General features: G+C 52.8%; 1 protein-coding gene across 6 annotated transcripts in view; it reads right to left on the minus strand.

The window, feature by feature from the left end:
- RHBDF1 (rhomboid 5 homolog 1) overlaps window positions 1–22816 on the minus strand; it is a 64439-nt gene that overhangs the window by 13994 nt on the left and 27629 nt on the right. For 4 of the 6 annotated variants that reach the window (XM_068147223.1, XM_068147219.1, XM_068147220.1 and 1 more), the window contains exons 2-3: window positions 7341–7482; window positions 5064–5194 (exon numbers count right to left, since the gene is read on the minus strand). In XM_068147223.1, the coding sequence (XP_068003324.1) occupies window positions 5064–5194; window positions 7341–7460 (251 nt within the window). In that variant the 5' untranslated portion in view covers window positions 7461–7482. Of the gene's footprint in view, window positions 1–2161; window positions 2260–5063; window positions 5195–7340; window positions 7483–20491; window positions 20512–22816 lie in introns of those variants that run through there. The other 2 variants (XM_068147221.1, XM_068147224.1) reach the window with 2 other exon arrangements.

Consider the following 22816-nt stretch of genomic DNA (forward strand, 5'->3'; position numbering starts at 1 on the left):
AGACATACACAGCTCTGAGCTGCTGATGGCAGAAGCAGGAGCACAAGGTGGGAGCCATGAAGTAGGTTTGCTGCCAGGTGGCTGCTTTCATGGAAGAGCAGTGGATCAGAAGCAAAATCCCAAGAAAGGCACAGAAGGATCAGGGTTAAGTCAGACTAACAACCTCCTTCAAATACCGCAGGACAGCTGGTACCCTCCACCTACAGAGCCCACTGGAGCCCTTCCCACCATGGTGAATCCCTCCTCAGAAGAGGACAAGCTGTGTCAGCCTACAGCTTTCTGGCCCAAGCATCAAAACCTGAAAGTCCCTTCCAAGCCAAACCCCAAACCGTGGCCTCAGCCCCCCAGTCCAGGGGCAAGGTTTCCAGGGGCTGAGCAGCCACAGCTCCCAGCTCACTGAGGAGCATTAAAGCAGAGACTGGAGAGAAGGCTGGGCTAAAGCCACAGCTGGCTCACCCTGGGGAACTGAGCTGGTGCACTGGAGACAGGGAGCTAGTCCTGTGCTTTGCACCCTTCCCAGCAAAAATGCCATCAACCAAGAGGGTGAAGGTGTCCTGCCACCACGTGAAAAAGGTGTAAGTGACTCCCACAGCCTCTCCAGCTAAACCCTGCAGATGCCAACCACACTGCCCTCAGCCTTTCCCCCCATGATCCACAGCTGACCCTTCAGCAGGCATCAAGTCACATAGGCCATTGCTGGCTCTCACCTGGCCTCTCCAAACAGTCCAGCAAGTCAAAAGGGGCCAGAACTCAGACATGAGGGTAGATGCATGTCTTGGAGCAGTGCTCTGCTCCCCCAGACCCACATCCCATCAGAGTCTGCAGACCCAAACCATGCCTACAGCACAGAGGTCATGCTCTGGCCATGCAGATGCACAGGCACAACACACAGCCCTGAACAGCCTTACACCTCAGAGGGCTTCTCACACACTGCCAGAACCAAGGTTTCAACACCAAAGTGACCTTGGGTGACAAGCCCTTACATGGAGTCACCCCTCTAAGGGAGAGGACTAGGACTCATTTGTGCCCATGTGAGACCACTGCACCAAGAGCAGCACCTCAGAGCCCCCTGGAACCATGCTCCTGCTAGCCTGGAAAGACCAGCACCAGCACAGCACTGTGAGTGCCACTCCTGAACTGCCAGAGACCAGCACTGGTCCAGGGCTAGGGCAAAGAGCTGTCCTAGTCTCTGAACTGTCAAGATAGCCCAGGAGAGCTGACTACAGAGTATCTGGAGCACCCTGGCAAGATGCTGAAGGCCCCTGTCCAGCTGGGGAGCCCCATCACATCCTATAGACTCCCTGGAGCCCTGTGACAAGCAACAAACCAAAACCAGAGGTCAGCTCCTGCTCTTATATCACCAGCACCGAAAGCCCAAGACCAAATGCAAGCTGTCACCAAAGGTGGACACAGTGCCAGAGTGGCACCTGGTCAATGGCAGCAGTGAAGAAGGTAGGGCAGGAATGGACTCCTGGGCACTGGGTGCAGTCACAAAGTCACACTGTGTGATTTGAAGGTTCACTGGGCTCCAGTCTCAAGGTGGTGCTCGGTGCACCATGGTGCCCAGGACTCCTGGGGTAGCTCATCTCCTTGGGGTAAGTAAACAAAGGTCTCCACCTCAAAAATAAGACAGTCACATCCGGATCAGGAAGAGCCACCATGTCAACAGGGAAGGAGTGGATGCTCTGTTCCAGTCACCAGCTCCCGAGCTCCATCTGGTCCAACAGAAGCAGCATCTCTTTGGTTCTGCTTCCTCTTCTTTCCCTTCTGCCCTGAGGAGGCTCTGGGGCCAACACAGGTATGCACCAGGTGCTGCAGTGATGCCAGCAGAGCCAGGCTGTGCTGTGGCTGCCCTGGGGAGATGTTCCAGCCAGGGTGGACGCCAGAAGCTTGTTAGGAAGGCAGGAGGGAGCGAGGCTGGCGGGTGGACAGCTTGTTAGTCCATGCTGCTGACTGACAGCTGCCTACACGTTTAGTAGGAGTGGCGGCCGACTCGGTTAGAAGCACAGGGCGCCGCCGCGCTCCTGCCTGCCCGCAGGCCTCCTGGCCAGCCCTGGGAAGGCACCGTGCTCCTGGCCAGCAGCAGCCAGGATCTGTGCAGCTCACAACAGCCCTTGCACACACATGCAGGGGTGGGTTTCACACTCAGTGCTAGCAGTACCTGAAGAAGGATCGGGGCAGGGACTGTCGCTTTCTCAGGGGACTCCTGCCCCGGTGCCCCTGCAGGGGCATGGTCTGACTCCTCTGAAACCGAACCTGTCTGCTGCAAAGAAAAGAGAGCTGAGGGGAAGGGACTCCAGGGATGTGCAGGGGAGTAGCCTCCTGCAGCCAGCACCTCCCCAGCTCCTTCCATAGCTCTGTCAGCAGCAGTTGTGCTACACCACACACGACAGCAGCCTCCAGCCGAGAGCATGACCCAAGAGAAGAGACCAGATTCCAGCCACACAACACCAGCTGGGAAGCTGGGAGGCTGCTGAATCCTTTGGGTGCATCTGTACCTCTGACACAGGCCTCCCATTGCTCCTGAAGATATCAGGGATACTGCAATACCCTTCAACCCCAAGACCTCTGATCTGCCACCTTCTACCCAAATGCCCAGCTACAGCCTCCCCCTGGCTGGCTTTGGACAGTGGAGTGTGCAAGTATGGAGGTGTCAGTAGGCTGAGATACCATTTGCTGAGATAGAGGTGCCTGATGCCACTGGAAGTGCTCTGGGCCCCTTCTGGATGACCCTGGCAGGATCTTGCCTGTTGGATGAGTCTGTCTGACATCTGCTGCCTTGCATGTCCAGCTCAGACACTCTGGAAGCCTGGAGGTGGTGCTAAATGCCTACACTCAAGCACATGAATTACTCCCACACCATGCCTTGGACCACACAGGCTTGACCTTAGGCTCACACTTGATCTGTATCCTCTAAGCCCCAGAGAACAGGACGGTGTGGAGTCCTTGGGCCAAAACAGTTTCACATCCTGGGGGCTGTGTTAAGAAGAAATCCTGGCAGTCAGCCTCCCTGGACCCACCAAAGAAATCCCCCAAGACACCTCCAGGGATGCACAGCCTGCAATTCTCCATTGCACTCCCAGTTCTGCTAAATGGAGCACAGGTCTTCAGGCCTTTCCTTGGTACTTTCCAGTTCCCTGCCCTTGTTTCTGTTCCACTTATTTAATGCTTTTATTTCCAGTGTCATGTCCTGTGCATCTCCTGCAGGTCTGCCCCTTGGAAAGACCTTCCCACTGCTGCCCCTGCAGCACTCTGCAGAAGTCATTCTCCTCCATGCTGTCCTACCCACACCCCACAGCACTGCAGAAGTCACTCTCCTCCATGCTGCCCTACCCACACCCCACAGCACTGCAGAAGTCACCCTCCTCCAGGAGAAAGAGGCCTGGACACACCCCCACACACACCCCCCCGTGCTGCACACCAGCCTGCATGACACAACTCAGCACTCCCAAAATAGCACTGAACCCACACATGCACACTCTGAGCAGGAGACTCCCAGGACTTCAAACCCATGTGCACACCTCTGGGCCACTCCCTGTGTGGCCACACGTACTCTCAGGATACAAAAGCCCTGCCCAGACCATTAAGCAGGCAGGGATGCAGCCACCAACCTGAGCCCCAGCAATTCCTTTACAGCCTGGACAGGCAAGAGGAAGAGATTTCACAGGGTCTGTGGGTGCAACAGCCACACATCTGCCCGCAGCCCCAGTGCTAGGACGTGGGCACCTCCCTCAGTGTGAGAGAGATTCACCACCACTCTCCAGCCCTCCTGCCTTGCTCACTGTAGCTTCATGTGTCTTCTCAGTCTTGCAGCAGCACTGGGGGCAAGTTTGTTCCCCCAGCACCAAAGTGGTTTGCACTTCCCCAGCCTCTCCACCCTACAAACAAGCTGCACCTTGTGCATGTTTGAGGCAGAAGGTTCCTCTGGCCCTCCTGCACAATCCTTCTTGGCAGGGCCTCCACAGCCCCCACCAAGGATATCTCCTCATCTTTGACAGGCTCTTGCCTAATTGCCCTGGCAAGGAGCTGGACCAGGGCAGGAAGGTGAGGGAAAAGGCAGTCCAGGTGTGCAGTGACAGCCTCAGAAGCTGTCCACAGCCCTGAAAGGAGCAGGCTCCATGGCTCGGCCTTCACAGCTCAGCCTTCACAACCTCACAAGAAGCAGGATCACAGAGAGCTTCTGTGGGAGAGCTTCACCACCAAGGCAGCTGGGGAAGGTCTGAAGCAAAGGCAAACAGTGAGTGGGAGGCCAGTCTTTCCCATAGCTGGAAAGCTGCTCCTCCGAGTGGGCGAAGCCTGGCTGCTTGGAAGTGCCCCTGACCTGCGGGGTCCAGGGATGCTCCTGGGATCAGGCAGGCCTGACATGCTGCCAGGGATAACAGCCAGGCATTTCAGGAGAGCAGCTGGGAGAACCACTCCCTTTGGATGAACTGGGATAAGCCTTTGTCACAGGGAGGAAAGGAGGAGCACCCAGCTGCGTGGCCATGTCTCAGGGAGCCACAGGCCATGGGGACAAATGATAACCCTTTGTGCAGGAGAGGATCCGAGCAGCCTCTCCCCACTCTCCATCATGGACCTGTCAAGGAGCTAGTGCTAGGAGCCAAGGTGCTGGAAGCCTTGACCAGAATGGGATGGGCTCCTGCTTCCCCCAGCAATCCTGTGCTCTCAGATACCAGACTAAAGCAAGCCTGGGGCACTGCATCACACAGCTTCAGCTAAACATCAAGAGCCCGAGGCAGCCTGCTACTCAGAAGGGGTCAGCTCCTTGGGGTGTGGGAACAGTCAGCACTTGTCTGAACCAAAGTGTCAAGAACCATTTGTTGTCCTGATGATGATGATCTTCCTCCCAGGACTTACTAAAGAGGCTACACAGCACCACTGGGCTTATCTGTTTGGTGCCCAGCCTCTTCTGCCACCTCATGACAGACAAGAAGGGAGACGACCTAACCCTGCTGCGCCAGCGGTCCACCAAGGGTCACGCAGAGGACTGTAAACCCAGAAATAAAGGAAGGCAGTGGATGGCAGAATCCACCAAAGCAGGCTCCATGAAGTCAGTGTCTCACCTCTTGATGGTCTGGGTGATGGAGGTCTGTCGTTGCAGCACTGGCCTCCTGCCCTCGTGGGGCAGGGAGGGCACGCGAGTGTTGTCGGCCGGCATGCTGACGCTCCGCAGGAAGGCCTGGCGTCGGGTGGGCTGCCACACAAAGCAGGAGGGGAGTCAGAGAGTGATGCTCCACAAGGCCAGTCAGGCTGTGAAACAGTCAGCAGCGAGTCAATGGCCACCCAACACCCCAAGCATGAGCTGGGTGCATGCAGTTGGGCCTGCGGCCATGCTGGCCAGGAACGGCTGCAACAGAACAGTCAGCGCCGAGGAGGCAGCACCTGCGTGTTGTGGTGGGTCCCATCCAGGCTGGCTCTAGCCTGGGCCCTTGACTGATGGCTGTTCAGAGATGAGCTGCACCACTAAGCTCCTGCAGCACATACTGCTGGCTTTTTCCTAGCCAGAAGGAAGCCAGGCCAGACACTCCTAGACCGCTGCAGAAGGCGAAGAGAAGCACAGTGAGATTTGCTTCAGAAGTGAGTCTGGATCTGCAGCAAAAGCCTGCAGGAGCTGTGGGTGGGTCTGTGTTCTAGCTGCTGCCTGGTGCAGGCTAAGCAAGCTGAGAAAGCCACAATGGCTTTGCTCATAACCTAGCTGTCTGAACACACTCAGGTCTGAGAGCTCTTGGCATTTCTTGGCTGAGTGTCACCTACCACATATGACACAACTCACCAGACTGTTCTCAGCTCATACAACTGCCTCCCCAGGGCTGCTCTGCATTAATTTTTCATCAGCTTGGCAGAGACATCATCTCCCATTTGTAAAGGGCAGGCTGAGCAGACTGTCCCTCTGGCAAGTGAAGCTCTGATCGACCGTTCCTCCGCTCAGACATTGTCTCTGCCTCAAGGCTACTGGCTATTTCAGCCCAGAGAGCTGATAATTTCCACTAATCTCAACACAATTGACATGCTCTATGTGAAAACAATGCTTAGATACTCAGGTTCTAAGCCAAAGGAGCCCACTGTGCACTCTCATATCACGACAGCTGTGCTGTGCACACCAGACCTCCAGAAAACATCACCCCTGACAGCTCTCATCCTAAGTACACAAGGTCTCTCCAGAAGTTACACATTAGACATTTCAGGTAAGAGAACATCCATCAAAACCTTAAATAAGTGATTTGGAAGGCTGTTAAAACCCTGCATTCCACTTCTAATCCCTGCAGACTGAACCCAAATCACTTTCCTACCAAGGGAAGCCCAGGACCAAGACTGAGCTGCCAGAAGCTGTCACATAACTGAAGTGCACTTTGGCCTTCAGATCAAGGCATAGCCAAAGGGCCAGGCCTTGCTATCCCAAGTGCAGCCCATGTCTTCTCTTCAGACCAGCTTGTCCTCAGCTCCCCTGCAGGGAAGCCTCACAAGCCTCCATTTCTCTGGCAGCTAAGCAGGGGAAGCCAGGCACTGCAGCCCACCCATGGAGCTGGGCAGCAGGAAGCCTCTGGCTCTGCCCTGGGTCAGGTAGTCTCTGTTTCTGCAGGAAGGTGATGGAAGCAGCTAGCAATCATCTCACCCAGGTCTCACCCCTACATGAAAGTCTTTGGTTGGACTTGATCTTTGGAGGTCCCTTCCAACCCCTAGCATCCTGTGATCTTGCAGCAGAATTTCCTGTCCCTTTTCCTAGCCCCAGCACAAGTAGGGAGGTTTCACTCTCCTGCTCTGCACAGTGCCCATTCACCACTCACTCCATCTCTACTTCACCCCTCTTCAGTGTTACTTAGTCCTCATCCCACATGATTCTCTTGTGTTCCTCATGCTGTTAACAGCTTTGTGTTGCCAGTGACTGTTCTCTCCCTGCTGTTACTGACGAGAGCCTGGCATTATCTTGGCTGTTCCTAAGTCAGATTCGTTCCCTGCTCATTTCAGCACTTCCCACCCCTAATGTTTGCCTAGAAGCCCTTTGCTCCCCCAGCCCCCTGAAGTTTGAATTCCTCACCACCATACCCCCCTAGCCAGGACACCTTTCGCAATCCCCACGGCTCCAAACAGTCACATTCCCTGATCTGAGCACATCAGCAACCCACCCTCATCCCTCCCACGTCCCTTTCAAGGGGGAGTTAATTACTGATCATAAATTCCCTGCCTCTTCTGAGGAGGCCTCGTGACCTGCCATCGCACGCTGCATTTCTCCCACCCTGGCCTGCTGGAGACCACAGGCACGCCCTCAGCACGGTGGGGCTCCACACACACACCCCCCCCACGACTCCACAGACCCTCCCTGATGCCCCCAGCCTCTGTACCTGCACAAACTGGGGCTCTTCTGGCACGGGCACAGGCACTGGCACCGGGATGTCCAGCTTCAACCATGGTGGCTTCTTCCGCTGCAAACTGCTGGTGCTGTCGTGTCGCACCTCCGACATCGTCCCACGTCTGTCCTCAGGCCTAGCAGAGGAGAGAAATCGCAGTCAGGAGGGAGCCAGGCTCAGCCCTGGCACGGTGTATGCCAGCAGGGCCAAGCAGAGCACTCTCCTCCAGGCTGCAACTGATGGGAGGCAAGCCCCACACCAGACGGCTTCCCAAAGTGCCTCCTGCGGGTCCAGGCATCCCAGCTGGGGTCTGTGCTGCTCAGCCAGGACCAGACACTGAGGACATGGTGTGGTTCTAAGACCTGCAGGACCTCCAGAGACCAGTCACAAGCTTGAGAGTCACCTCCCATTAGGATTTTTGCTGAGACTACTGTGAGATTCAGATTCCTTAAGAATCAGTCATGAATTAAATCTTAATGAGCTCTGGGTCCAATCCAAGCAGCTAAGTAACTGCAGTATCAAAAGCCACTGACCTCCCTCTAAAAACAGCTTGTGACTCACTGCCACCCTTGCCCACCCAAAGCCAGGCACCACAATCTCCTACCTACTGCATAGCAATCAGCAAGTGGCCACTTCTGGTTGTTCTGATCTCTTTTAAATGCAGTTCCCCTTCTAGAGACACACCAGAGTGCACAGAGCAGTGCAAGTACAGCAAGAACATCAGAGCTGGCACTAATCCTGCCCAGGAGTGGGTTTCAGACATAAATAATAATGATAGGGTGTTTAAATCAAACCCACTGGGTAACCAGCATGCCAAAGGAACCAGAGTGACTTGCTCTCATCCTGCCCACCCTCCTGTTTAGGCTGCACGCAGTGGGGCAGGAAGCACACAGCTCCTCCAGGCTGGCAGAACACCTATTTCACTGTGCACACTCAGAGAAACAACTCATAAACCAGACTGCACTGGAGACCTCCACAGGCACCCTCCAACCTGAATTATTCTGCAAGCCCCTATTTCTTCCTCTCCTAGCACACACACAACCACAAGCTAGCAGCGGGAAGCTGAAGGGAACAACAGATCCAATTCCCTCCCAGTTCCCTCCTTACATTGTCCTGAGCCACAGATCCCACAGGGGACAGAGAACAATTTAAAAAATGGGAAGAAACCCTCAAGTGAAGAGCAGCACTGCCTTCCCCCACCACGTGGGCAGATGGAGGAAGCAGCCAGTTCAATTAGCAGGCATGCATGGTTTGAAAGAAACACAGAATGGTTTGGCTTGGAAGAGACCTTAAAGATCATCTAGTTCCAAACCTAGAGCAGACTGCTCAAGGCCTCATCCAGCCTGGCTTTCAACACTGCCAGGCTTGGAGCCTCACCATAGCCTCACCACCCTCGTGGGGAGGGAAGAATTGCTTCCTAGTGTCTAATCTAAATCCAGCTTCTCCCAGCTTGAAGCCATCGCCTTCATCCTGTCACTCCATGCCTTTGTCAAAAGTCCCTCTCCAGCTCTCTTGCAGCTCCCTTCAAACACTACAAGGTTGCCATACAGAAGCACAAAAGTTCTGTTTGGATTAAAACTCAGTGCCCTCACAGTGTGAAAATGGCCATTTATTTTGAATGCACAAGTTCATTATGCAAGGATGCTTCCTTGAGAGTGGGCAGGTCCTAGGGCAGGACCAGAGGCAGAAGGATCTCCATCCTTGAAGACATTTGGCACTCAACTAGAGGAGGCCCCAAGCAGCCTGAACGATCCCTGCCTTGCCAAGTGGCTGAGCCAGACAGCCTGGTAGGTCCCTTCCAACCCAAACCAAGCACTGGGTCCCTGGAACATGCACTGCCTGTCCCAGCATTCCCACCCTGTTCCCACAGCAGCTGCCCGGGGAAGGGAGCTGTGCGACCGGTGGAGCTCACCATTGCAGAAAGTACACAGAATGTGTACACAGAAGGTACAGAAGGGAGGGGGGAAATAGGTCAACAAAAGGGAGTGGGGGATGATCTGGATTGGGTTAGGAGAAGAGAATCTCATCTAAAAGGAGCTGATGACCAGCTGCCAGCTCAGTCACACAAGCTGGGCTGGCTGCCAGCAGCGCAGCGCTCAGCTGAGCCGGAACGACAGAGAGGGAGGACTCAGCTGTAGGTGGATGAAGGTTGGGTTTCAGCAAATACCACAGGCCCCCAAAAGTCTGGGAATTCATGATGCAGCCTGCACAGACATGCCCTGCATACAGGCACACAGTCCTGTGTGCACAGACCTTAGAGGGACACCATTCCTCCCTTCCCTCCACCCCTAGCCTCGGGGCTGACTAAATGCATCTGCTCTGACTTCCTACAAGATGAGAACAGCGAGAGGCAGAGGGGAGCTCCTGCCTGCTCTTGCTAAGGGCAAATCCACCACCAGACAGCTTCCAGTCTTGCATGCAGCACAGGCCAATGTGTCTTCATGGTGAGGTCAGAAAGATTTCTCAAGCCTGGAAAACTCCCTTGGTGCAATGCAAAGAGCTCCAGCATCTACCCAAGAGGATGACGAACACCAGGTCTTCCTGAGATGCTCTAATCGGAGACCGGCCAAGAAGGACGGAGCCACCACTCAGGCTGTGTTTGCTCGCGCCAATTTCACACATACCCCTCATGACACAGCTGAAGAGTCTCCTTCCTGTGCCTTCAAAGGAACATTCAGAACCTCTGGACAGGCAACTCCTCTCTTTCCAGGATCCCTCCAACGAGCAGACATCACAGCTTCCCTCCAGCCCACCCAGCGAGCTGCCCTTGGGAGCAGGTGGAAAGCACACAGACATGCAAGATCTGCAGCTTCATCAGCAATGCCAAAGAAGAAGGCAGTGGATGAATTACTCCTGTATTGCTCAAAACCTGCCAAGACAGCTCTGTGCCCCATGGAAGCCTTCCCAATCAACTGTTAGTTCCCTTTCCTAAATGGCCACAGAGAGGGACATCCACGTCTCCATCGCCCTGGCTTCACTGCGACCCTTGCCGAGCAGTGCAGGAGGAGAGCCAGCAGCATGCACACACATCATCTGCCAAGAGGAGGACAGTACAGCCACACTCATGAGGTCAAGCCTGTGGCCTTATGATTATCCCCAAAGCTGACTCAACTTTGTACTTCATGCAAGAGGAAGCAGAAGATGAAATTCACATCGCTGACTGAGCACCAGACTGCTTTCTCCTGGCTTCAGCAGTTAAGGGTCCTTTAAATAGCAAAGCATCCAAAGGCAGGTACAACACTTGTGGCAGTGCACTCAGGATTTAAAACCAGCTGAGTTTCAAGGCTGCCTACAGACTGTTTAACTGAGGAGCAATTTCCTCTACCAGTTTGACTTTCTTTATTTACGAAGATGTTCATTTCCCACCAGAAGAGTGCAGGGAGAGCAGAGCCATTCAGCATTCCCAACTGGAGTGGCCAATGAGAAACCTCAAAAACACAGCAGAGGAAACTTGCAGCCCCTGCCCTAGCAGGGCCTGATGCTCTGCACACTCTGAAGACACAGCCACAGAACAGGGCAGCCAACTGCCTCTGACCCAAGGGCACAGATACAAGAGGCAAGACTCCAGGAGCTGAAAGCTGAGGCTGGATCCAGCTGTACAGTGAGACATTACCAACCAGCTGTACAGAGAGGGACAGCTGGATGGATGAGAATGGTCCTTGCAAGGCCTTATTACACCTGCTCCTCCCCCAAAGTGCTGCAGTCACTCCTGTCTCACAGCTGCACTAGAAGGACCTGCTGAGTTCCACACTAAGCCCCTGATTGCTTTTAGGGGCTCAGGACACCCTGGCCACATATTCGGTGGGGCCAATGGGCTTTGCTTCCAACCTATTGACACATATTTCATCTGCATGGTTCCATACCCTCAAGTCCAATTTCTCAGTCCTGCCTCCAAGAGGTCAGGAGAGCAGCAGAATAGGCATACACAGAGCACAGCCATGCAAGGTCAAGCCAAGTGTCCATCTAAAACCAGTATCTCCTGTCCAGCAGAGGCTGCCTGGCACTGGGGACAGAGCACGGGATCACTCAACAGCCTTATCTCCTGGGACAGTCATGGCATGTGCTATGAATAGCTCCCAGGCTGCTTCTGCCAGAGATCTCCTTGTATTTACAAGTTCTGTATCCATCTCCTTTGCCATTCAATGCTTTTTCTTCCAGAGTTTATCCAACTCTGTTTTCAGTCCCAGCAAACTTTAGCACTGCTAAAGGCACATGACACACAACTCCACAGCTGGAACACAAGCTGTGTGACCAGCCACTTTCTGCAGTTAGCCTCTAAAGCTGCCATCCCCTGGGCTTACTCCATGCCCCAGAGTGAACAGCTTTTCCCTATCCTCTCTCCATGCTAACCCTGATTCTACAGGCCATGGTCTAGTCACGAGGTCTGTGGTGATAGGTTGGACTTGATCTTCGAGGTCTCTTCCAACCTTGGTGCTACTATGATCTCTTCCATGCCCTTCCCACCATCCTCTCTTCTCACAAACACTGCACAACCCACATTCAGCTGCTCAGTTCTTGAGCAGGAGCTGTTCCAAAGCTCTCCCCTGTGTCTGTGGTTTGCAGCACCTCCCAAAGTCCAGAAAATGCTCCATCAATGTAGACAGCAGCTAGACCTTCACCCTGGGCAGGGGGAAACCTGCAAGCTTTTGTGAACTGCCACTGGGGCTTGAAACTCAGCTTTTGTACACCATCAGCAGAGCAATTCCAACAAGTGACATCAAGAGGGGACTTTTCACTATTACCAAAACCACATAAGAGCCACTGGAGATGGGGGTAAGGAGACTGCCTGAAGAGTTTGAGAAGAGGTGGAATGGTGTATCCCCAGTCCTGGTGCCACCACTTGCACTGCTCATTCAGCTCAGAAACTGTTCCCTCAGCATGACAGAACTGAGGAATCCAGCAACACAAAACTCTTCCCCAGCACATGGGCTGAGCGCCACGGCTTTGCAAGTCTGCTGCTCACCTGCACCTACAGCACTCCTAGCAGCACAAGAGTGAGTAATGAAGTCCAGTTCAATCAGAGCAAACAAACAAACAAAGAGAGGAAAACACTTGTAGGTTGCAGATGCTCTGAGAAAGTCATCTTCCAAAGCTCCCTGCCAAAGCAAGGTCACAGTAGCAGAAGGAAAGGCAAATCCACTGCTGTGGGTCAGCCTGAGAGAGAGGCAGAGAACATTGCATTCCAAAGTTGGCACATGATCAAGAAAAGCTGCTTAGTGAAATCCACTGACCCAAACACAGAAGGGAAAGCTTCCTACAGAAGCCTGAGCATGCTCCTGAAACTGACAGGCATCTCAAACCCACCCAGAGATTTGCAGAGTCATTTCAAAGACAGAGCACCCTTCCACTCAGACAGCCAAAGCTATTCCCCACTTGAGGTTTCTCTTCCCAACTTTGCATCTCAGCAGCATTCCCATTTGAAAGAAAGCTGGGAGGGGTTCCCCAGCACATTCCAAACTAAAAGCAACCCCCCAACTTCAAGCCCACCACGCAAATACACATCATCTACCAAGAACACTGCTCCTCCCCAGCACAGCATGAGTGTTCTTGGACACCCCCAGGAGCTAACAGGCTCTGGGGTTATTCTGCTGCAATCCGACCACCACAGCCCTTGGCTGGCCTCCAGCTCTTCTCCTCCACATTGCAGCAGCAGGTTTTGTAGAGTGGGTACCTGAGAGGCTGTGTCCATGCAGCTGTTCTGGTTGAGGCACACCACCAGGCATCCTTGTGGAGAGACAGCAAAGAGTGTGTTCTCCACACAGAGAGAACCAGGGGAGACAGCAACACCTGGCTTCCAGCTGAGGCCATCACCACGTCCCACCATAGGAGACCACCCCAGAAATAAAACAAGGCCATTGGCACTGCCCTGGCAGCAGCCCTGTGCCAGCCTCTCCCCTGCTTCCCCAGCCCTCCCTGCTAAGCTCCAAGGAGATGCCACAAAGCTTTGCAGACCCACAGGCTGCCAAGCAGGAGCTGGGACCTGAGCAGTTCAGGCACTGCTGAGCACAAGGCTGGCAGCCAGCTAGGCAGAGACGTTGCCTTTTAGCCCTGCACAGCAGGCAGCTGGCAGGACTGCCATTCCCACATGCTACCCACTGCCTACAACAGCCTGCACCAGCTCTGCCCTGCCTTCAGCTTGCAAGCAAACCAAGCTGGCACCTAGCTGCTGCTCAAAGAGGAGTCTCACCTTACTCCAATGAGCCACTTCAAGGTGTTTTACCAGCACAGAACTAACCCTGGTAAATCATTTCCTGTTGATCTGGCATCCTGAAGAGGCTCAGACAACCCCAGATAAGCTCTGTGCAACCTGAGAGAGAGGAAGGGTAGGACCAGCTCGTTCAGTGATAGCTCAGCATGATAGCAGCTTAGCGGAAACAGCAAACTGCAGCCCCAGCCTCTGGCCCCTGCCCACGTGAAACTCTGCTCTCCATTCCCAGCCCAGCACAGCAGTGCTCAGGGGGAAACTGCCCCCACCAACACACACACAGTGTGCTGAGCCCCTGGCACTCTCCTCGGGACTGGGGAACAGCCAGCCTCTTAGGAACAGACAGAGCTTTCCTGCATGCCAGAGTGGCACATCAGAAAGCCTGTCCCCAGCCACATTGTCTTTAAACTTTAACAAAGTAGAACATGGAAGAAACAGATCTGGGGTAGTGAAAGCCTTTGCCTGGGCTCTGCTGGAACAGAGGCCTTCACTATTCTGTTCCATTCCATTCTATGAACCTTGTAGAGAGCGAGTGACAAAGAATGACTCTTCCTCCTCAGAGTTTTCTATTCCATCACAGCTCTAGAAAGAGCTAGAAGCAGATCTACTGGCTTGAGCAGGTGGCCATAAAGGCAGCATGCAAGGAGATGGTGGGAAAACAGCACACAAGCACCACCACAGAGCCCTGCCAGCAGGAACCCACCAGGGCAGGGTGTAAGCTCTGGGAAAGGGATTCTGACTTCTGTGGCTGCCCAAGCAACCGAGGCAGCTCTGAGGGAACCTCACCATCAGCCACTCAGCTTAACTAGCTGAGAAATACCAGTGGAAACTTCCTGGCTTGGAAAAAGCCTGGCAGACCCTAGACAGGAAATGGGAAGCTACATCAGAAAAACCCCAAGGGTTTGGATTTCATGCACAGCCCTGTAGAATGATACTGGCATGCAAGAGGCAGACAGAGGGCAAAGCTTCAACTGGGACCCACTGAACTGGGAGAGAGTTCAGCTATACATCAGAGTACTTTAAACACAGGCAATGGAAACATCTGCCCATGGAGTCTGAATGCATGCAAGTCAATCCCATGATCAGGAAAGCAGATTTGATGTCCCTTTGAGCAACTGATTTGCTTGATGTTCAGCAAAAGATGCAAGTCACGGTGGAAATGAAGCATCAATGAGCTCTTACTGGAACACCACCAGCAGAAGCTTTCAAGGCAGCTTCACAAGGGACCTGAAGGGCATCCAGGCCTGGTGCTTTCATAGAGAAGAGAGGAAAGACAGGGAGCTCAAAACACTGTTTTGATTCCTGCTAGTCCCCAGATCTGTAGTCAAACTTCTCCAAATGCAGGTCAAAAGATAACCTGCAAATACTCACACAGGCAACTGACTGATCTTTGGGACCCTTTTAGAGCAGCAGACAAGAGGCAGAACAGTAGCAAGAACAGAGAAGCCAATGCCTTGGCCACTCAAGAGAGGGAAGCCAAAAGCAGCAGCAGTGCCCACAGCCCTCTGTGTTGATCTCCTCACGCTGGCATAAGCATCCCCACAGCTGCTGGCTGATCCACATTGGGAACCAACCCACATCAGCACAAAGAAAATGGTTTGTTCCAGCCCAGGCTCTCTCCCTGACCCAAGTCACCAGGTTGTTCCACAAAATCTTGTGCCAGCAGAAAGAAGAGGGAGGAAGCAGAGACAAAGAGAGCAACTGGAGCCAGGTGACTGGACTGCTTCTCAAGGCAGCAGGGTTTGAAGCGATCCTGAAAACACAGCCAAAGACTGACTTGTAGCACTGTGGGAAGCAGACAATTACCACAAGGGAGGTGGTGGGTTCTGCATCTCCTGAGGCTTCTCTTCTGGGAAGTGCTCTCAATGCAGGTGTTGAGTGCAGCAGGAATAAAATACTGCTGTATCACCAGAGGCAGAGTGAATTTTTGGTGGGGTTGTTAGATGGGAAAACATCCAAACCATCCACAGATTTCTCCAGAGCTCATGGCCAAGCCTCACACAAGGGCAGCTCCCATAGAAGCATTCCCAAGGGATGAGTTTCTCCTGCTCATCTGTAGCATGCACAAAGCAAGGAGGTGGAAGGAAGCCAATCAGAGCAAAGTGGGCAGAGAGGCCTTTTCTATCTCCTAAGCAGGTGTGGCCGAGATGACAAAAGCATCTTCGCAGCATCAGCCAGCGTGCCCACGGCCCAGAGCCCCTGCAGGGGCCAGGCAATGAGCAACCAGAATCAGTTGGGCTGCCAAAGCCCTGTAAGGCCATCGAGTCCAACCATTCTCTAACTCTACCAGGGCTGGTGCTAAGCCACATCTTTCAGCACCACATCTCTGCATCTTTGAAACACCTCCAAGGATGGGAATTCAACCACCTACCCAGGCAGCCTGTTCCAGTCTCTGAGAACCCTTTCAGTAAAGAAGTTTCTTCTTGCCCAAGCCAAACCTTACCTGGTGCAATTTGAGGCCATTTCCTCCTGTCCCATCATTTGTTACTAAGGAGAAGAGACCAACCCACACCTGGCTCCAGCCTCCTTTCAGGGAACTGTAGAGAGCAATGAGGTCTCCCCTCAGACTCCTTTTCTCCAGGCTGAACAACCCCAGTTCCCTCAGCTGCTCCTCACCAGACCTGTTCTCCAGACCCTTCATCAGCTTTGTTCTCCTTCTCTAGATCAGCATCCAACTCCACCTTCTAAAGTAAACCAAATACCAAGTCATCTACAACCTACCTAGACACCAGGAATGTGAACAGTGAGCACAGAACACAATCAGCAACGAAGGGGGAGCAGTGGAAAACCTTCTAGAGTACTTTAACATCTTTCATTCTGCTTCCTCCTGCAACTCTGCAGGGAGAGCACTGGCAGCCACCACATGTAACAGCCACACTGCCACCAGCCATGACCACAGCTCTCCACTCCTAGGTTACACCTGGGCATGAACTGGTGTGCTGTCTGCTAACAGCTGCAGTGACAGCACGTCAAGCACAGCCAGGTGAGAAGCCAGCACTGACCAGCACTCTCATTCCTTAGGGAAGGCAGGGGAGCCAGCACTCCCTCATCCTCAAAAGGAGCTATTTTGCACCATGACCAGCTACCAGACTGCTGATGCATCTCAGCATGTCCATGCAGGGAGCCAGGATACTACTGGTGGTCCAGTGGCACAGCCAGAGTGGAGGACAAGCATAATCACATTACCAACACAAACGTTCACAACTCCACGAGGAAACAACTGAGTGCCAGCACTGCAGGTGCATCCAGAGGAAGGATCATCCACACCAGCCTTGTTCTTGCACCCATCCAAAGGTAAGCACAGATGCCTGTAGGGTTGGCAGCGCTGGGCCGTGCTGGCAGAGCGCTCTGTGCTGGCACTCTGGGGTCCCCAGCAGCCTCCGCGCACAGTCGCCTCAGTGCTCTGCCTGGGTCTGCACGTTCTCCAGCTCCTCACGAACAAAGAAGCAGGAAAGAGTGACCACAGAAACTATTTTAGTCCACATTTAACTCACAGCCACAATTCAATGGGGCTCCAGAAGACCCAGCTCTGGGTTTATTTTCATTTCTAGTAGAATAGAAGCACTGTGAAGCACTGGCTGATCCACACGTCCCACGGACACGGTCGTTGTCCCAATTAGCCACCCAGAAATGCTTTTTAAGTGCAGCCATGACCCCCCATTAGAAAACAAAAGACAGACCCAACAAAACCCAAACTCAATTTGCTTTGGTTTTTGTTTTCAGTGAAATTCTGCATTTGTAGGGCTTTTAATCCCCCCCTACCAGCTCTCATATTCATCCCAAGTACCATAAGGAAAGCTGGGAAGGCAACACTGGAGAGCACGAAACGCTGGTCTGGATGCTTTTGGAACAGCTGATGCCAGTGCACCCAGCTCAGGAGCAGCTTCCTTGGTAAAATAATGCTCACAGTATCACCAAGGTTGGAAGAGACCCCAAAGATCATCAAGTCCAACCTGTCACCACAGACCTCATGACTGGACCATGGCACCAAGTGCCACATCCAATCCCCTCTTGAACCCCTCCAGGGACGGTGACTCCACCACCTCCCTGGGCAGCACATTCTCCTTGAGGATTTGTTCATTTAGGAGAGACAGCATCAATAAACTGCTGGAAAAGGAATTGCCCAAACTAGCAACCTCCCCTAAAACCAAAGAGAAAAAAAAATCACAACACCCCAAACCAAAAATTATGGTAGGCCAAAAGCCACCCAACCTCCATGGCCAAGGCTCTGGGTACTGAAAGCAGCTAAGAATCAGGGTTTGTTGTGCTAAATAAAAACTTCACTGGAACTGGAGATCAAACCTGCCACAAATGACAACATTTCCTATGGAAAGTTACATAAAAACCCACACTCAATAGCAACCTTAACAAAAAAATATCTCCAGAGGAAATAACAATAACTGCTGGAGCCACACCAGAAGACAGACTTGGTGTTCAGGAAGGATGGAAGCTGCAGCATCTGAGCCTCTCAGGCCCAGCTCTCCTTGCGCACTCCTTTCAAAGTGAGAGCAGCCTTGCTCACTGTCACACACCTGCCTTCTCCACCTGGCAAGGTGCATCCTGCATCCACCAGCGTGCATCCCCCAATAACACCCACAGCAGCAAGGCCCAGGGGAGATGCCTCAAAGGAACAACTCAACAGCCAAGGACTCAGAGCATAGTAGCATAGTGTCAGTCAGGGTTGGAAGGGACCGCAAGGATCTAGTTCCAACCCCCCTGCCATGGGCAGGGACACCCCACACTAGATCAGCCTGGCCACAGCCTCATCCAGCCTGGGCCTTAAACACCTCCAGGGACAGGGCCCCAACCACCTCCCTGGACAACCCATTCCAGGGCTTCACCACCCTCATGGGGAAGAAATTCCTCCTCACCTCCAGCCTGAATTTCCCCACCTCCAGCTTCATTCCATTCCCCCTAGTCCTATCACTACCTGAGATCCTGAGCAGTCCCTCCCCAGACTTCTTGTAGCCCCCTTCAGATACTGGAAGGCCACAATGAGGTCACCTGGGAGCCTTCTCTTCTCCAGACTGAACAGCCCCAACTCCTTCAGTCTGTCCTCACAGGAGAGGTGCTCCAGCCCTCTGCTCATCCTCCTGGCCCTGCTCTGGACACCTTCCAGCACCTCCAGATCCCTCTTGTCATAGGGGCTCCAGAAGTGGAGGCAGTACTCCAGGTGGGGTCTCACCAGAGCTGAGTAGAGCAGGAGACTGGTTTGGCTGGAGCTGCTCTTCCTATGTATTCACTGATCCAGCCAGGGATGAGGGATGCAGGAGAGCCAGCCTGCCACTCTGATTCTGTGATTTCTGCTAGTGCTGGATGCTGACCATCCCCTACTCTCTCTGGGAAGCAGCTGCAGGAAGAGCTGGTCTCACTCTGGAAGTGTGTGCACACGTGTACACTCCTGCCTGCACAATGCTCCACCTTATTTATAACCCAAACACAAATAACCACAATTCCGAATGAGCTCAAGCAGAAAACTTTACAAGCCTAGGAGAACCACACTCCTAGGAAAACGTGTCCAGAGGAGGGCAATGAGGAAGATCAGAGGGCTGGAACTGCTCTCCTATGAGGACAGGCTGAGAGAGTTGGGGTTCTTCAGTCTGAAGAAAAGAAGGCTCCGAGGAGACCTTCTTGTGGCCTTCCAGTATCTGAAGGGGGCTACAAGAAAGCTAGGGAGGGACTTTCTAGTGTGTCAGGTAGAGATAGCACTGGGGGGAATGGATCCAAGCCAGAGGATGGAAGATTTAGATTAGATGTCAGGAAGAAGTTCTTCACCATGAGAGTGGTGAGACACTGAACAGGTTGCCCAGGGAGGTGGTAGAAGCCCCATCCCTGAATGTTTTTAAAGCCAGGCTGGAAATGACTCTGAGCAGGGCAGGGAGTTGGAACTGGATGATCCTTGGGGTCCCTTCCAACCATGACAATTCTGTGAGAATCATGAGTGAATGATTCTCTCTCACTGTCCTCCCAGGAAGGTATGCTCCCACTTTTTGGCAGCACAACTCACAGCCTGCTGTCTTCTCCAGTTCTCTTTAAAGCACTGAGCTTTAAAGATTCAAGCAACAGAGGAGGGTACCCTCTGTGTGCTGATTGCTGCAGGGCAGCAGCTCCTGAAATCCAGAAGCTGTATTCATCTACCCCCAAAACACTAAAAGTCAAGCAGCTGTAACTCCCACCGAGTAAAGCCAAGTAAGTGCTGGACCTGCAGAGTAGTAAAAGCAACGTCCTGCACAGCTTCAGGATGACCTCATCTAGATTGTTCCTTTGCTAAGGAAAAAAAAACCTTTCAAAGCAGAGACTGCTGCTGACCAGCCGAGCCTGGGGCTGTCTCTCAGCGAAGGGGAAACAGGAAGGGGAGGAGGAGGCAAAGGTAGGCTTTCCAGAAAAGGCAAGCTCGGGCATGCCTCCATATCTCTTCTCCCCCTGGGAAGGCTGTGCTGTGCCAGGGAAGTATTTTGCAATGATGCTTCTTAGCTCACCCAGAAGAAATTACATTTCCTCTAATAATCACTGTGTTTTAGAGATGCTCTGATTACTAAGGCAAAGTCTGGCTGGCTGGCTGTCGCTAAAGCTTTGCTCCAGCATTTCAGAAAGAAATCTGCTGCTCAGGCCTGCATGGCAATAGCTAAGGATGTTTTATAGTAAGCAAAAAGTAGTTCTAATTCTATTTCCAATAAATGGTTGATCTACACAGCTGAAGAGGGCACCCAAAGGAAATGTCACCACATCAATCTGCTGTTTGCTGTCTCTGCAGCATACAAAGTGCACAAGCAATGCAACTTACACTCCCCAGCTTTAGGTGTCAGTTCAGATTAACATGAAGGAGAAGCTCTGTTTGGTACTCTAAAGGATTTGACCATACTTGACATGATTTGTGCAAAACCTCAGCCACCAGTTTGCTTGTTGTGGCCTCAGCCCAACACACACTAGAAATTCCCACCTCCTCAGTCCTGCAGCAGCATGGCCTGAAACAGGTATGAGGGATGTGATGAGAGGTGGGCTTCAAGCAGTCCTGGACAGCAGCTAGATGAACAGGACAGGGGAAAAAAGAAAACAACAAAGAGCAAACAATCAGAAATCCTTGAAGTTAACTAACCTGGATAACAGTCTCAGCACAGACACTTTTCACTGCTCCCTTGCTCTCTCAAGGATTGTCCCTACACCATCCCTATGGCACAGAAGAGCCTGCCTATGAAAACAGAGAGGTTGGCAGGCAAGCCTTGTCTGCTGCACTGGAGTGAGGGTCTCCACAGCTCCATGCAAGCAGGCCTGGATGGCAAGAGCAGACATCACAGACTGAATCTGCTTGAGGTTCTTCAAGGACACAGAGCTGCCAGCATGACCATGAGAAATGCTGTCTCAGAGATCCATTTCCTTCCAAGGGTGCATCTTCCCTGGTGCCTCCCTAATCTCCTGCGAGTAATAGCTGCAGGGTAGGATTGTCCCTTCTAACTATTTTCCTATGACTTGCATGGTGGGTGCTGACCTCAGAGAGGAGTGACAGAGCACCAGTGAAGTAAGCAATAGGTCCTAACACCCAGCAGTTCAATTGCTTCATTTGCTAGCTCCCAACAAGGCAAAACCAACCAAACAAACAAACACAAAGGCCATAACGAAAACCCCAAAACAAAACAGCCAACCACAAAGCAATAAAAAACTCCACCACCTGGGGAGGCAACCACCTGCATGACCCTGGACAGCAGGCCTGCCCCTTCTCTGAAGAATGAAACCATCTGCACTCTGCTTTCCAGCAGCACTGTGCCATGTTACCCATCACCCAGGCACGAACATCACTAAATTCAGGTTGCATCTCTGAGCAGAGAGGATGCAACACAGACCTTCTGTGGGTTGCTTAAAACTGAAGCAAGTCCATGCCCAGCAGCAGGGAGGGAACCTAACAACAGTGTGAGCTCTGCACATTTCATGTCCCCTGCATTCAAACTAGATGATGATGATCAAGCCAGACTTGGAGCCCAACACCTCTTCAGCAGAAAAGAAAGGAAAACAATCCACATCTGAGCTCAGGGAAAATGTTGAGGAAGGAACTCCTCCTCGAGTTTGAAGTGTTTCTATTGAAATAGGTCACAGGCTGGTGGCAGGCAGGTGGCTGCAGGAACAGCATCAAGAGAAGTGTCATGTTGGGTCACAATTAATGCTGGAGCCTCTGAGAAGGGTGCATGGTCTCCACAAGATGCCAAAGCCTCCAGACATAACTAAGGGAAAATGGCAACAACCAGAAGGGAAGACTTCTATCAGACTCTTCTATTGGATTAAAGCTAAGACAGAAGATAGAGAAACCTCAGGATCTTCACCTCAGTCAGTCCTGCTCCACAGGCAGCATCCCCAGCAGGACATGGGATGGGGAAAGAAAGAAAGGCTCTTGCCAACCTTTCTCCTGGGTGCACTGAATGGAAAAGGAAGACATCCTGGGACTCCTGGTCATGCTGCCCAGCCCAGGCCTCCAGCACTACCCAGGTTGTATTTGCACCACAGAGAGATCCAACACAGCGAGTGGAAGCAAACCCTTAGCAATGCTATCTGAGCGCGCAGGCTCCGTGCCCGGAATAAACTGTCCTATCATGCCACGCTCAGCAGACCCTGCCTCTCTCAGGGGACGTGCTGGGACTTGCTGGCTACTCTCTGGTTCTGGATTCCAGAGGAACAGGACTGATGACCCCAAAAGGAATTCCTATTTCTGCCTGGCAACCTCACTCAGCTGCAGCCTCCTTGCACTCCCTGCCAGGAAAGCGAAAGGAGCCATCTGCCAAGTCCAGTGAGGAGGGGCCGGCCCCCTCCACGGGACGTTAGCTCTGGACCGAGGTGACACATCAGGGCCATGTGCTCTCAGCACCAAGCCACTGGAAGGACCAGCTTGCCGGGGAAGAGGAGCCTGCTCTGCTCTCGTGAGCAGCGCTCTCCACATCCAACGTTCATCACTCTGGCTGTAGCCTACCCAGCACTGAGCAAGACATTCCTGAGACCAGGGCCAGCCCATGGTTTTCCCCAGAACCTGAAAAGCCAGTTTGTAGGCTGAGCCCTTGCAAGTGTATTGCTTAGAAAAGAAAAAAAAAGAAAGAGCCTGTCATGGGAAGTCCCAGAGCAAAACTAGTTTTGTGGGAGTTGCTTTTACACCGTGCAGCATTAACCTCCTTTCATGGGAACACCGAGAAGCAGGCACACCACTGACACATGACCACAAGTGAGAGCTCCTGCCTTGCAGGTGGGCTCAGCACTGATGAGCACACAGACCATAACTGAGCTCCTT

Source organism: Melanerpes formicivorus, unplaced genomic scaffold (assembly GCF_026170545.1).
Source record: "Melanerpes formicivorus ecotype bairdi unplaced genomic scaffold, bMelFor1.0.p_v2 SCAF_14, whole genome shotgun sequence".
Classification (NCBI taxonomy): Eukaryota; Metazoa; Chordata; class Aves; order Piciformes; family Picidae; genus Melanerpes; species Melanerpes formicivorus.